Source organism: Protopterus annectens, chromosome 14.part0 (assembly GCF_019279795.1).
Source record: "Protopterus annectens isolate FY-2018-M chromosome 14.part0, PAN1.0, whole genome shotgun sequence".
Lineage (NCBI taxonomy): Eukaryota > Metazoa > Chordata > Ceratodontiformes > Protopteridae > Protopterus > Protopterus annectens.
This window is the reverse complement of record NC_056748.1, coordinates 1,021,606,928-1,021,623,508: the sequence shown is the minus strand read 5'-3', so window position 1 is coordinate 1,021,623,508 and position 16,581 is coordinate 1,021,606,928. Positions and strand designations below refer to the sequence as shown.

At 43.6% G+C, this 16,581-nt stretch overlaps 1 protein-coding gene across 1 annotated transcript in view; it reads left to right on the top strand.

The window, feature by feature from the left end:
* HPS1 (HPS1 biogenesis of lysosomal organelles complex 3 subunit 1) overlaps nt 1–16,581 on the top strand; it is a 946,304-nt gene that overhangs the window by 743,214 nt on the left and 186,509 nt on the right. The window contains exon 16 of the mRNA XM_044056829.1: nt 10,250–10,317. Coding sequence (XP_043912764.1) covers nt 10,250–10,317 — 68 coding nt within the window. The remainder of the gene's footprint in view (nt 1–10,249; nt 10,318–16,581) is intronic.

Genomic DNA, 16,581 nt, shown 5'->3' with positions numbered 1-16,581 from the left:
CTTCAACAGCATTTTTAAGGGGGGTGGCAACTAAGGATATTTTGGAGGCAGCTACTTGGAGTTCAGTGCATACTTTCTCCAAGCATTACCACCTTCCTCTCTATTCTAAGTCCAGGGCTGGTTTTGCCACTGCTGTGTTGCAGGGCATTTTGGCAGCTCCTGCTTCATTATAGTTTAGCCATCCTCCCTTACCTCTGCTTTGGGATTCTACCCAAGTGTTAGGACTGCAGCAATGTGAGATGAAGAACATAGTACAGTTTTGTACCTACCATAAATGTAGATGTTCGAAGATCCACATTGCTGCAGTCCAATTTTCCCTCCCTCCTTCCCCTCTGTGTTTAGGGGTGGTTGTGTGGGTGAGGTTCTATTTTTTGTACATTTGTATATATTGTACATATTTTAGGCACAGGAGTGTTTTGGTGTTTTTGGGTTTTGGCCTTATCTTTTTAGGGTCTTCTGACATCTGGGGCAAGAAAAGACTGAGGATATGACGTCGGTCATGCGCATTTGTACCCTGACGTCCTGATGTCAGACAAATGCGCCTTGACCGACGTCAGCCTTATACTTTGGTATTCGGGCCGACTGGGACAGCGGACTACCCAAGTGTTAGGACTGCAGCAATGTGGATCTTCGAACATCTACATTTATGGTAGGTACAAAACTGTACTTTTTAGTTAATGGATTGCAAAATAAAACTGTTTCCTTTTGTCAATATTTTATTCTGTATATTAATTTTCAATATGCCAGCATCGTTCACCTGTACTTCGATGCCTCTGCATTTTGAAAAAAATCAAGTTGTACAGCTATCTATGTATTTGTATTGATGTATGTCCTTGTATTGAAAAATAAAAAAAGAAGTGGCAAGTGATTGAACACAACTTATCGATTACCAGCTAATTGAAAAACACACACAAAAAAGTAAAATATGTTTTTTTTTTTTGTTTGCAGAGGGGCAAGCACCCCTTGTAACCCGAACAGTCCCTCTTAGTTGTATGTACCAACTCCAAGATCACACTACAGTGGGAAAAGAACATATTCCCCAATCCCCACTGTATCACAGTCTTCACAGAAAAAAGTCAGTATTTGCAATAAGCTGATATATTCAGCTGTACCAGCTTTTCTTCTGGTCAACAAAATGAAATGTTTCTATGGGTGTCATAACTATTAACAAGTCCTCATAAGAACAAGCTTTGTTTTCAGCTGTTTTGCTGTTAGTAGGCAGAGTTCCATGCAAGACTGGGCTAGGGTGTGGTGTGGCAGCTTGCCTTTTCCCCCCACTGCAGTGCGATTTTGGATTTGGGATATATAATTAGCAGAGTGTGTGAGGAACATCTCCATACAAAAATACTGTTTTTCCTTTTTTTTGGCTTTATTTTCCTGCTTGTTTGATCTTTTTAGATCATTGTTGTTTTCACATTCTTTTGAGTGATTGCTCTAGGTTGAGATACACGTATATATGAGTATAATCATGTTTGTCGAGTAACACATACGTCTGCTATCTAAAGGTCGACTAAGCTAGCATTGACATGTTAATACAGATGTACCTATAAACCTTTAAATTAAAAATAAAAGAAAAAAACATTGTTTTTTTGCAGGGGGTGGCAAGCCCTTCACTCTTCATGCTATACCAATAACACACCCTACTAATTATATGTACTAACTCTGAGATTGCACAATATCGAGGAAGGGCATATTCCTCTATGTGATCTCACAAACCTGTTGGCCAAATGTGGTTGATTAAACAGATGTCAACCAAGAAGTCTTTAGACCAAATGCAGGCCACCAATACGTACATACATACATACATACACACACACGTGTGTGTGTGTGTATATATATATATATATATATATATATCTATCACACACGTGTGTGATAGATATATATATATATATATATATCTATCACACACGTGTGTGATAGATATATATATATATATATATATATATATATATATCTATCACACACGTGTGTGATATATCACACACGTGTGTGTGTGTGTGTGTGTGTGTGTGTGTGTGTGTATATATATATATATATTATTTTTGGGGGGTATACTGGGAAATCTCTACAGTAAAAAACAATAATAGTAAAAAAAAATAGACAATAAATAGTGCATGTTCTGAGACATAACCTTGGAGCATGTAACTAAAATTGGTGTTTTTTTTTAAAGGGGAGCAAGCCTCACTGCATCTCCCTATAGCCCTGCTGCTGAAATATTCCAACTTTGAAATTGCACAATACAGAGGAAAAGGCATATTCCCCAACCCTGGTATTTTCAAGATCTAACACAACTGTTGATCAGCTGTTTTGTCAGCGAAGTTGTGTCAGCAAAGCAGCTGTCAGCTAGCCCAATGGTCACCTTTTAAGTAATGCTATAGATGTGTCTTTACATTTTATAATTATGCATATATTTCCATGGATTTATGTTTACAATTTTTCATATACTTACAATGGGCAAGAGAGAGTCAAGGACTACTGTGTAGCCTTGGACAGGAAGAAAGGACTCTAGGAAGCAGACTGGCAAAAAAGCGCTACTTAACAGAATTCCCAAGCTGCAAAGTGGATAATTTTGGGGAAGGACAGCAATATGTTTTTCTCAAAAAGGATAAAAGAAACAGCCTTCCTGAGGAGGTTGTAAATCCCAAAACTAATCAGAGAATTCAGGCATGCCTGCATCTTTTCCATAAGCAGTCATTCTGAGCGATAAGGAAAAGTAAGCTGTTTGTTAGCTATGATCAGCAGCTTGTCCTCTGGGTAAGAGAAATAGCAGACTGAGATAGCCATGAGGTCCATGTATGCCGTCAGTCTGTTTCCATATGTTCTGTAGTTGTAAGAAATGCATTAATGATGGAAATGTTGTCCTCTGTGCTGCCTTTGCTTCAGGGTCTGATGTTTAGTCTTGGCCTAAGGTCCCTGGCTGTGTGGGTGGTTTGCATATTCTTTCCATTATTGCATGGGTTTTAGTTGAGTGTTCTGGTTTCCACCCACTGCTACTCTTAACTTTATGGTATGGTTTGTAGTTGCAAAGGGCCTGGGATGGCCAGTTCGCTTGCCTTGTTAAAAACTGAGTACATTTTTTTCCAGAATCTGGGCTGCGTCCATCACTGTGTTCCTGGTTTAGAGCTGTAACAAAACTTGTTGTCACTTTATCTTCCTTCCTCCTGTTTATTTTTTTCAGTCAGTTAACTCAGTGTCACCTTTGGGTTGTGGACAGTTCCTAGGTGTAGCATTTCCCATAATGCAGTAGTTTTTTATTTTTATTTTATTTTTATTTAACATTTGTTGACCGGGAAAATCCGACTAGGTTCCACAGAGCCTGTTTTCAGCGGAGGCCCGGGGAGAAATGCTCCAGATGCATGTCTTTGGAATGTGGGAGGAAACCGGAGTACCCGGAGGAAACCCACGCGAACACAGGGAGAACATGCAAACTCTACACAGAAGGCACCCCAGCCGAGAATCGAACCGGAGAACCTCTTGCTGTGAAGCGACAACGTTAACCTCTGCACCACTGTGCCACCCGCAGGACTCTAGTTCTGGTATAGATGTGAAGATTATAATGATCTCTGTGTGTAGCTGTAAACAGCAGAGCACATCATTAGAGTGGTGTGTTTATTATGCTGGATAACAAATGACTTTTTTGGGGGGTCTAAACAGCAGAACGACTGAATAGAGTGCAGTCATTGTTTTATTTTGAGTAGCATACTGCTATCCAGTTTATCAGCATCTCCTTGGTGGGACCACTTGTGAAAATGTATTTGCTGCTGCTCTTGTGTGCTCTTATACAACAGTAACAAGTACGTTATTACTTTTTTAGATTGTCTGAGCAAGGAGCAAATTTGCAGTAATGGTTATGATGATACAGAGTAGGAATGGCTCTTAAGGGGTGTGCCCCGCTGGGACCTGTATATTAGTAATACTGTCATCAGCATTGCTTCTGCTTGTATAAAAGTAACATATTTTAATTGTATTTACTTTCTTCACCAGTGAGCAATACATTTAACAGTAGATGTTAAGTTGTCAATCTCGCCTTCATTCTTGCTGGATGGGTTCGGAGCCGAACCTCGGCTCTGACTCGGCCACTTACTAAAGCTCGAGAGCTAATTTTACCGGCTTGAGGCAACCCTATATCCCATGATGCTAGGCGATAACTACCCAGATCTCGTTTGCCGCTTTCGCTGACTAGGTGCATTTTACCGGCTCTTGATAAGTGTTGGGATTTTATTACTTAAAAGTTACCTTTGTACTTAGCTTTCCCACCCCTTTCTTCGTTTAGCTTAGCTTAACTGTTATATTACACCCTTTTTCCCATTAGTGCTATTTTTTTCCCCTTTATCCAATTTATTTTCCCCTTCCCCTAGGTTAGGCCTTAGGCCTGCTCCTTTCCTAGTTCCTGACAGGGATTCTGTGCTGTGTCTGTGGTGAGCTTGTGTATCCCTGTTTTACCAGTTTGTTTGGATTGGTCGTGTGTGTTTTTTTTTTTTACTTTTGTGCCTTTTACTTCGACAGCGTTATGTCGAAGGACACAAAGGTCTCAGGTTTCAAGAAGTGTGACTTGTGCTGTCAGAAGATGTCTATGACAGACTGTCACACTTCTTGTGTTTACTGCCTTGGGACCCCTGCACCTGCAGGACTCTTGTTCTGTGTGCCATGCGTTCAGCCCAAGAGTCCTGCAGGAGCGCAGGAACAAATTAATCTTAAGGGGCTTATTAAAGCCCGAGGGCTCCCCATCTAAGTCTGTGCTGGGGAAGCCCTCGAAGCCAGCCAAACCGTCGGCTCCGAGTCCTAAGCCTTCGGCTGCTGGTTCACCATCTGTGGCAAGATCGGCTCCGTCTGGAGCCGATACTTCTGTGTCACAGCTTCTAGCATCCGCTCCACTCGGCGCCGATACCGCTGAGCCTCTACTCTCCATGGTCGGTTCCAACTGGCGCCGACATATCTTCAGCTCCATCCATCTCCAGGAAAAGGTCCAGATCCCCATCTTTGGAATCGATCCATTCGGCTCCGGGGTCACCCTTGCTCTCGGAGCGGAGCCATCGGAGCCGTTCTCGGTCGTCCAAGCTTTCCGACCACGACCTTGAGAGAGTGGTCAGTAGACTGTTAAAGTCTCAGGCTCTGGCCCAGATGCTTCATAGCCCGTCTCATCAGACAGTGGCTATTTCAACTCCACCTACTATTCCTCCTTCGACTCTCCCTCAGAGTTCGGAGCCGGAGCTCCTCGGAGCCGTGACTGTTGTGGCGTCTGAGCCGATACCTCCCCCTGCGGCGCCATCGTCCTCTGCTCCGATCTCCTCCTTGATGCCTTCATTGGAGGGATCCGGGCACCTGGTCTCTCTCGCTGGCTCCGAGGGGGCGAGTGGCATCAGACCCTTGTCCGACCCCATTCTCCCTCTCGGAGCGTCGGTGCTGATGAGCTTGGCCCCATCGGCTTCGGAGCAGTCCCTGCCGGTGCGGCCTGGGGTTCCTACTTCTTCAGAGCGGGAGCCCTCTGGCCTGTCTGATAGGGGAGCCTTCGAAGTGATGAGGAGCGTACTAGCCCCAGGGTATGGTCAACAATCAGCTCCATCAGCTCCTCCCACTACAGTGCCTGCTGATGTGTCTTCCCATTCTCTTGCTCCCCGACCCAGAAATTCAACGCCTCAGATTTCCCCACTGGGAATATTTTCCTCTTCCGAGGCTTCTCCTGACCCGTCAGGTGAACCTCCGTACAAGAGGACATGTAACAGGAAGCATGTGGACTCCCCTGAGTCCATTACATCCGATACCGACTTGGATGAGTCGGAAGGATCCCCAAAGTCCCCCTCTGAGGATGTCTCTTTCTCAGACATCCTTGAAATCCTCAAACAGAGAGGGAACTTCTTCCCTTAATCCTTCTGAGGATGAGTCGGTTTACCTGGAGGCGTTTGGTTCTCGACCCTCCACCTCTTGGGTGTCTCCGCCTTTCGACCCCCTTATGGAAGTGGTGGCACGGAAGGCGTGGACGGCCCCGAAGGCCTTCTAAATTTATTACGGCTCCAGCTGATAGGCAGTTTTTAACAAAAGGTGTCTCTGATGCCATGGTGGTGGCTGCAGCCACCAAGAAGGAACTAGCCGATCCTTCAGTACCTATCCATCCTCCTAACAAGGATTCTAGGACTATGGATAGGTACGGTAAGCGGATGTTTTCTTCAGTGACCTTTGCCATGCGGTCGCTGAATTACTTGTGTCACTTCACCCGCCTTCAGAGACATGTTCTCAAAGAGTTGGGTGAAGTTTTACAGGATCCGTCAGCTGCTGGGTCCCAAGATAAAATCAACTCACAGCCAGGAACCCTAAACTCCATTGTTAACTCCCCCATGTGGCTCATTTCCTATGCAGCCGATGGAGCGAGTAGGGCCGCAGGCACAGGTGTGGCCTTAAGGCGTCAAGCCTGGATGCGGCTTTGTAATTTTGCAGACCCCTTCAAGGCGTCCTTCACTAACTCCCCTTTTGATGGTTCGACGTTGTTCGGGCCTTAAGTGAAAGACACCTTGACCAGATGCGAGCAAGATGGCAAGACTCTTTCTGCCGTAGGAGTCCGTTTCTCCACCCCTTCCAGACCATATCCTAAGGTTCAAAAGGGTGGAAAGATGTGGTTCCGCAAATCACAAGGAGTCACGCCTGACGCAAGAGGTCAGTTTACCCCCAGAGGCAGAGGGGGTAACAACAACAGACGCCGCCCAAGAGGCAGAGGGGGTCCGCAGAATCAGGGTAGCAGAGAGTCTCTCTCTGACAAACTCTTCCAACATCCCTGAGGTGTTGCCGGACTGTCCGCCTTCGGAGGCAGTCGGGGGAAGATTGTCGCTGTACCCAAAAGCCTGGCTCTTCCTCACTTTAGACAAATGGGTACAGTCGGTTATATCCGAGGATTACAAAATTCCCTTTATCCAAACCCCAACTCAACAAAAGGGGACCCTTCCAGACATTCCACCCAGTCTAAGGGAACAAGCAGTGCTAGAAATATCAAAACTACTAGCAAAAAGAGCCATCCAGCCAGTCCCAGCAGACCAACTAGGATCCGGAGTCTACTCAAAGTTCTTTTTGGTACCAAAAAAAACAGGGGACTGGCGACCGATATTAGATCTCAGCAAACTAAACAAGTTTGTAAAAAGGACACGATTTCGGATGGTCACGCTACAGTCCATTCTACCCTTTCTGGGCAAGGACAATTGGATGTGCTCCATGGACCTTTAGGACGCGTACTATCGCATCAAAATTCACAGGCGCTCCAGAAGGTTTCTCCGCTTTTGGCTGGGGGCCAGTCACTACCAGTTCAGAGCCCTGCCCTTTGGTCTCACTACAGCCCCCAGAGTGTTCACTAAATGTATGGCAGCGGTTACGGCTCACCTGAGGCGTCAAGGATTCCAGGTGTTTCCATGTCTAGACGACTGGCTCCTCACCACCACCACCAGGCATCAACTTCTTCAGGCCAGAGATTACACCATTCACATTTGCAGAGGGCTAGGCATCTTTATAAATTTCGAAAAGTCTGCCTTGTCACCTTGTCAATCTATTACCTTTATAGGTGCCAACTTGAACACCGTGCAGCTCTCAGCAAAGTTAACAGATCAAAGGATCTTAGATATTCAAAACCATGTCCATGTTCTGCTTCAGAGCGACAGAATTCAGGCCAGGTATGTCCTGAAAGTATTGGGGCTCATGGCGGCCGCCATCACACTTCTTCCTCTTGCCCGCCTTTACATGCGTCTTCTACAGTGGATGCTTTTCGCCCAATGGTCTTTCCAACAACTCCCTATGCACCACAAGATCATGATAACTCCAATTTGCAAAAATCATCTGTCTTGGTGGATGTTGTCCCCTCAAGTCCATCAAGGCAGACCCTTTATTCCTCCCTTCCCGGTCACCACGGTCACATCGGATGCCTCCCTGATCGGGTGTGGGGGGGGGCATTTTCAGGGCAGGACAGTCCATGGCACATGGCAACCTTTAGAATGCCACCTGCACATAAATGTCCTGGAGATGAGAGCAGTGCTTTTGATGTTGCAAGCCCTCCATGACTCTCTTCCCCTGGGGACTATTGCAATCCAAACAGACAAATATGTCTGTAGTGTGGTATATCAACAAGCAGGGCGGAACCAAGTCCTATCCCCTGTGTCAAGAAGCACTCAGACTTTGGCAATGGGCGATCTCTTCTCAGCGGTTTCTGATAGCAACGCATATCCCCGGGAAGTTCAACATCATAGTGGACAGGTTGAGCAGAGCTATTCTCATGCCACACGAGTGGTCTCTCAAACAATCTGTGACGGAAGAGATTTTTCAGAAGTGGGGCCTTCCTTGCTGCGATCTTTTTGCTACACCTCAAAACAGCAAATGCCCTGACTTCTTCACCCTCTTCCCCCTTCCAGGCCATCCCTCCAGAGACGATCTAGTCCACGATTGGCCTCGGGGACTTCTTTACGCCTTTCCACCCCTTCCGTTAATATCATAGGTAATTCAGAAAGCAACCGCCTTGAGAGCCAAGAGGATTCTCATTGCCCCTTATTGGCCTCTACAGATATGGTTTCCGTTCCTGCATCGTTATCTCTTGGAGCAGCCTTGGCATCTGGATCCAGTGCCAGATCTTTTGGCCCATCAGTTGGGGCAGCTGCACCAATCCCTCCATTCTCTCAACCTCACTGCTTGGTTGCTCCACTTCCGTCCCTAGCCAGGCTTCCTATGATTTCAAATCCCGTCTGGGATTTCATAGTAGCTTCCCTTAAATCTTCCACCAGAAGGATCTACACTAGTAAATGGCAACGTTTTTCCTTCTGGGCAAAGGCTAGAAATATAGATCCGTTCACTGCTCCAATTCACTAGGTCTTGGATTTCCTAGCTGGAATTTTTCATTCGGGATCTTCATCCTCCACAGTAAAAGTTCAGTTGGCAGCCATTTCAAATTTTCACATAGGCCTGTCGGACGACAGCATCATGTCCCATAAGCTTTGCAAAGCATTCCTTAGAGGTGTCTTTTTACTAAGACCCCCGATCAAAGATCCTCCACCACAGTAGGATCTAAACTTAGTTTTAACATCCTTGATTCTACCTCCCTTTGAACCTGCGGCTTCCTGTTCATTGAAATTACTTTCCTGGAAAACACTCTTCCTGGTTGCTGTTACATCTGCTAGGAGAGTATCTGAACTTCATGCCCTCTGCATTCGCCCTCCTTACTTAGTCTTCCACAAAGACAGAGTTTCTCTAAGAACGAACCCCTCTTTCATACCCAAGGTGGCTTCGCAGACAAATTTAAATCAATCAATTGACCTCCCAGTTTTCTTCCCTAATTATTCGAACGGGGCGGAGCAAAAACTGCATTGTCTGGACATTCATCGTCAGCCCCGATATTATTTGGCCAGAACTAAACAAATGGAAATCTGATCAACTCTTTTTATCTTATGCAGAAAATAGGAAAGGCCTTCCAGTATCCAAGGTAACCCTGTCTAGGTGGCTCTCTTCTCTGATCACGTATACTTGCCAACTCAGAGGTAAAGAATTGCCTTTAGGCCAAGAGCCCATTCAACCAGGGCGCTAGCCACATCAACAGCTTTTCAAGCTAGACTACCAATAGACACTATTTGTGCAGCAGCCACATGGGCTTCTCCTCATACCTTTGTCTCGCATTACAAATTGGACATGGCCTCCAGAAACAGGGCAAATTTTGGTTACACCGTTCTCAAGAGTCTGTTCCAATGAGCCACCCAGGATGAAGGTGCTAGGGACGCGGTCCCATCCAGCAAGAATGAAGGCGAGATTGACAACTTAACATTGAGAAGTTATGTACCTACCATAACGTTCCATGTTGTCTTCTCTCGCCTTCTTTCTTGTGTCCCACCCACCATCCCCCTAGCCTGGACAGACCGAGAAGATTTCCCCTTCTTTGAAGGGTCCTGATCTTGCACTTTCAGCCATATAACTTGTCCTAGGGTAACTACAGCTTAGACAGCGATCCTTTCAGGGTTATCCTTTTTCCTCCTCCTCTCCAGTTGGAGGAATATATTGCCTAATGTTGTTTCAGCTACCAAATGAGATCTGGGTAGTTATCGCCTAGCATCATAGGATATAGGGTTACCTCGAGCCGGTAAAATTAGCTCTCGAGCTTTAGTAAGTGGCCGAGTCGGAGTCGAGGTTCGGCTCCGAACCCATCCAGCAAGAAAGAAGGCGAGAGAAGACAACTAACATGGAACGTTATGGTAGGTACATAACTTCTCATTTTATTTTATTTCATTTTTTTCAGTTGCAGGATGCATGGCTAGATTTCCGAAACAGAATTTTCTCAAGAAGTGAAACTAGCAGCTCCATGGAGTAAGTAGCATCCTGGATTCTCATTGTGCATTCTTTGGTGTGTGTATCAGGTAAAGCCTTAGTGGATAACAGTAGCCCCAAGGTAGTCAGTGCAGAGACTGTATTTGGACAGATATTTTATGCATTTTTTTCTATCTCTGATGTAACCTAATACTCTATTGAGTTTGCAAAATCCATGTCTTCCTCTAACCCAGCAGGAGTCAAGAGTCCTCAGAAATGTACCAACAATGCTACTGGAGTGGGGGATATCTTCCTTTTTCTATTTTATATTAAATTATTGTTTTAACTTGTTCCCTCATGTTTCTTGTCTTTAATGGTCTTAATATCTGCCATAAATTTGCAGCAATTTGCACTTCTGTTTATTCTCAGAAAGCCATATTACCAGATAATTGTCATCAATGTCCCTCATTCAGTACTGATGAGTATTATTATTATTAGGGCTGGTCAGGGGTCTGCAAAATACTTTATGTCCCCTGTTGGTCTCTGAAAGGTCCCTTTAGGTATAATACGAACCACTTTACAAACCTTGGTAAGAAGATTTCCTCATCACGTTAGATTTTGTATGTGGGCAGCACATTTCAGCCGGGTCTATATATTAAATCAGCGAACGCTGATTTATCGACCCTATGTAAGTGAAAGCTTAAAATCCCAAACACTCGGAACAGCGATTTTTTTTTTCCCAGGGGAAAAATTGCTGTTCCAAAACAAAACAAACAAAAAGACCCTTTAAAACAATACATAAAGTGGGGGGCTTTGCCTCCCACACCCCCGATGTGGGGGACTGTGCCTCCCACACACCCCTACTTAAATATACCAACTTCAAGATTGCACTACAGTGCCGAAAACGGCAAAGTAACGTAAGCGGCCAAGCAAATTCTTTCCCAGGAAAAGTGCTTAAAAGCTGCTTCACTATTTTGCCTTTTCGTTCTTTTAAGTTCGATCAAGGCACATTCCACAGAATGTGTCTTCAATCACTTAATAGGAAACCTTAGAGCCAAGCTCTGTACACTATATTCATTTTACACAGTACCAATTAATAATATCTTGGCCACTAATTTGAAGGAATTTTACCTGTTGCCAGGACTGTTTGTTGTTGCAGGACATCTTTTCACCCGGGTCTGCTTCACAAACCTGAAATCCCACTTATCCGTCTTTCATATAACCGAGACAACAAAGCCAAAAATGCAGAAGACTGACCATTCAGAACACCGACTTTCAACTTCAGGTAAGTAACGGACTGGTCAAAAATAAATTAAACCGAAGCAAATTAAACCCACTCCTGTGGGGGGCTTCACCCCCACACCCTCCAACTAAATATGCCAACTCTGAGATCACCCTACTGTGGAGGTAAGGGGCAAAGTTCAACACGGTAGCCAAGCGGTTACTTACCTGGAGTTGAAAGTCTGTGTTCCAAACAGTCGGTGTTCTGATTTTTTGCCTTTGTCATCTTGGTTATATAAAAGTCGAGTAAGTGGGATTTTGAGTTTGTGAAGCAGACCCTGTCACCACATGGATGGGAAGTGGAAGTAATTGTAGTTGTAGGTTGATGCTGCTGTCTGGCTGCTGCTATGATCCCAAGCACATTTGCTGTCTGCACCCCCGATGTTTTTGGCATGCTTTGCTCTTCATAGTCTAGTACTTGTTGCTTATCAATAGACCCACTTATGAATGTGAGTTTAGACTATGTTCAGCTGGTGTAGAGCTCCCTACCCACTTTCATCTACAGGTCATTCTGCTGCCATTTGCATATATTTTGTGCATCTCACTATTGCAGAGTGCACCACCATATCACAGTGTAGCACTGAGAATTACGGATCCTAGCTTGAGTAATGATGCAAAAGGCATGGGAACATTTTCAGTCTGAGGAAGCGTATCATGTGGTAGAAATGAAATCCTCTGATGTTTGTGAGAAAGATGAAAAGCTGTTTTGAAAGAATCGCAGACATTGGTATAAGATGAATGTCTCAAAGTTCAAGGATAAGCACAGCCAAGAATATTTCAAGCATTACTGTCACAGGAAATGGAAACTGTGAGAACTGTGATTGGGGTGACTGCCATGTACCCCAACATGCATTTATTCATTTGAGTGATTGTGAATGGACGTGTAATGCCACTCGCTTCATGTATTTGCTTTATATATATTTTACATACAGGATATTCCACTAGCTTGATATGTTAGTTGAGAGCCATTGTTTGCAGCCAAGATTATTTTGCTAAGGATCCATTTTATATATATATATATATATATATATATATATATATATATATATATAAAATACATACACACACACACACACACACACACACACACACACGAGTCCTTGATTCAAGGGAATGCTTTGGATAACAGTAGAATAATGTTAATAGTTTTGGATGCAGAAAATGCATTTGTCAGTTATTTTGGAATATATGAAGCGATCAGGATAGGGTGAGGTGTGGAAGTGAGCTGTCTAAAGCATTTAGCTTTACTAGAGGACCTAAACAAAGTTGTCCACTCTTAAAAGTATTTGTTTCTTTGTATTACATTAGCCTTTGAAATAAGACAATCAAATGTAATTAGGTATAAATGGAGAAATAAGAGAATAGCCTTTTTTTACAAGTGGCATAACATTCTATATTAATAATCCAGAGCATGATATAAACATTATATTTGATAAACTGAAATCTTTTAATAATATAGAAGAATATAAAGTAAATGAAGCAAAAAAAAAAAAAAAAAACTACGGTCATAGCAGGATGAAATACTTGGATATCTTTTTGAAATAGGATGTTGACCAAGCAGTTAAGGAAGTGTGGGGAGAAATTTCTCCAAGGATTACAAGTAAGATAAAACTATGTAAACTACAATGTATGGACATTGCTAATAACATACAAGTGATTAAAATGTTTCTGGCTCCCTGGTTCTTTATGTAGTTCAGAATTGCATGCATCAAATGAGAAAGATCAGATACGGAAGAACCTCAAACAGGAGATTAAGGAACTTCTTTTCAATAATAAAAGAGAAGCAGCAGAGTTGGAAAAGCGGATGCTGATAAGGGAACAAGACAGTTTGAGAATTCCAGATTTGAAGGCATAACATATGGCCACACAACTTAGATTGATATAATTGTTTCAAATTGCAGAATATATTCCTCATATGGATGATAGTTACCAATTGACATTTGTGTAGATGTAGAAAAGGAATATAGAGAGCTTTGTATACATAAAAGTATCAGTCTTTATGTTAAAGGAAGTTAGTCTTTGAAAAAAAAAAACACAGTAAAACCAAAAGGTTATACCATAACTATTGTAATAAGAAAGATGCAGGAAAAATGTAATGACAGTTTGGGGAAAAAAGAGCAAAGAACCAGATGAAAAAGGGAGATGAGTTATTGAACAATGATCAGCTTGCATTTACAAGTCTGATATTAGAGGCGAAGGAAGATATGTAGAGGTTGGATAGTAATTTTGTTAAACCATATGCAACAGATATTATAACTGAGGCAAGAATAGACATAGACAAGAAAAGAGCAATAAGTAGGGTCTTTAAGGCAATATTAGGTTTGAAAAGACAATGTACTATAAAGGTAAAAATGTTTGGAAGTGAGCGTTTAAAGATATTACAGATGAGCTGTGTGGGAGGCTGGTGTCATCATAGATATACAGCTAGATCAAGAAAATGTAGAATTTGTGCATAGAATTGATTGCAGAAATATTTCTATACTACTAAGAAACTTGAAAAAATATTCTCCTAAGTGCAGATGCATATGCTGGAGATGTAATGGTTCAGAAAGAGGTTTTTGGGAGTATGTTTTTGGGAATGGACAACATTGTTTCAGTACAGAAATGACCTAAAGATGGTAGTGTTAGTGCACAAAGATGTATGGATGTAAATAGCATTTTCTGGACCAATAACTCAACTGTAACAAAAAACTTATTTAAACCACAAAGCATAAAAAGTTAAGCACTTTTGTCCTTTCTATAGTTAAATAGGATGTCTGCTTCAGAACAATATGGGTAGTGCAAAAACCCTAAAATATATAGGGCAAATAAAGGTCAATGGAAGAATCTAATACGCATTTTCCGCTTAAAGAAATGCTAATCCATTAAAAACAATATGCAGTAGATGTTCTTCGTCTTCCCTTGCTGCAGTCCTGACTATTGGGTATAGTCCGCGTCCCAGTCGGCCCGAATATCAGAGTATAAGGCTGACGTCGGTCATGGCGCCTTAGACTGACGTCAGTACGTCAGGGTACTAATGCGCATGACCGACGTCATTTCCTCAGTCTTTTTTGCCGCATGGTCCGATGCAGAAGCAATTTTGCGAGTGCAGGTTGGCGTTCTGAGATTTTCGAACCGGAGTTTCAGACCGAGTACAGAGTTGGCTAAGTAACCCGTTAGAACATTTTGGTTTTCTTGCCTCAGTATATTACCGGATGTCAGAAAAGTGAATAACTGTATTTCTTGTGGGAAGCAGATACCGCATAGGGATTATCATACATTGTGTATACCTTGTTTAGGGCCTGAGCACGACGTTGTTGGTTGCCGCTCTTGTGCTAGATTTAATAAGCGCACTATTAAGAGGAGGCTTGATTGTGCTAGGTTAGTGTTTGGGAAGCGTTGCAATTATACTATGCCGTCGGATGCTCCGGCGCCTGCTTCATCTAAGAAGCGCAAGGACAAAACAGTGAAGTCTAGGGGTGAGGAACCGGCAGTCCCGGACCTCGGTCCTTCAGAAGGCTCAGGGGAGCCAGAGGTTTTGCCAGGAGTCTCTATGGAGTCTCAGGCAGATACTTTACTGTTACAGGATGTGCCCTCTCAGGAAGTAGGCCAGGCTGAGGGGGCTTCTCAGGTAACTGTTCTTCCCTCTCTTCCCAAGGTAGTTCGGGCCTCTCCTTCTGTTTCCAGGGCTTCTTTTAGAGGAAGGCCAAGTTCAGCTTCTGTAGGGGCTTCTCCTAGCATTTCGCGCTCTGTGCCTAAGAAACATATGCTTAAAATGGCTGAAGATTTGATTACTCTGATTAGAGGTTCTATGCCCCCACCTGATAAGAGGCCTAGGGTGGAACAGGAGTTTGATAGTTTTGAACAATGTTCACAGGCTTCAGAGTCTTCTGTGGAAGACTTGCAAGAGTTTCCTGCTTATTCTGATTCTGATGTGGATGATTCCACTCCTTCAGCTTCTCCTCCTGAGGATTTTTCATTTTCAGAGACTCTTCACTCCATGAGGGAGCACTTTAAATGGGAAGGCCAAGATTACTCTGACTCCAGAAAAGGCTTAGGGAATTCTTGTTTTGCCTCAGCATAGGCCCTTAGCTATTCCTCCTGTGTTGAATGTGGTGGAGGATGTTTTGCAGAGGCTTCTCTGAACCCTGATTCCTTGCCTCCTGCTCCTGTTAAGCCTGATAGATATTATAGGGTGCCCGAAGCTCATAAGTATTTGTTTAAGAGTCCCAGGGCGGACCCAGAAACTGTTTCTCAGGGGCCTAAAGGTGTTAAAGCTTCTGTTGTTAAAAATCCTGTACCCTCTGATAAAGAGGCAAGGGCTTTGGATAGGTGGGGTAAGAAAATATATACTTCTTCCACTCTGGCCATGAGGGCGTTGAATTGTCAATTTCATATGCTGAAATATCAGAATTATCTCCTTTCCCAATTGAAATCTAAGGTGGATGCTTTGGCGGAAGGTATTGAGTGTAAAGAATTGCTGGATTTGGTTCATGTGTCTGAACAAGTGGGTAAGCATTCTTTGCAGTGTGGTTTTGATGCTGTTCAGGCCTCCTCGAGGGTGGCTGCTACTAGTTCTGTTCTTCGCAGACATGCATGGTTGAAGGATCAGAATTTAGCTGAGCATGTTAAGACCAGGATTTTGGATGCTCCTTTACAGTCTGATGTGTTGTTTGGACCGCCTGTGGAAGCAGTTTTAAAGAAAATGGAGGACAAAGCTAAGTCTATGCAGACTGTTAAAGATTTTTGCAGGTGCAGCCTCCGAGTTTAGTAGAAATTGGCCTGCTAAGGGGTGGACATATCCTGCTTATGGTTCCCAGTCTAGGGGTAGGTCTAGACGTGGTAGGGGCAGGGCTCAAGGTTCGTTTAGGCCTAGATCAGACAGTTCGCCTGCTCAGACTTCTGGTGAGGGCAGGGGTCAGTCCTTTCGTAAGCATAACCAATGACCTGCCTTTTCAGCTGCCAGTGGACTCTCGTCTGGCAGCTCCTTTGGGAGGAAGATTGTCTCTTTTCAAAGGAAATTGGGATTTAATCACTCAAGACAGATGGGTGCTGGATATCATT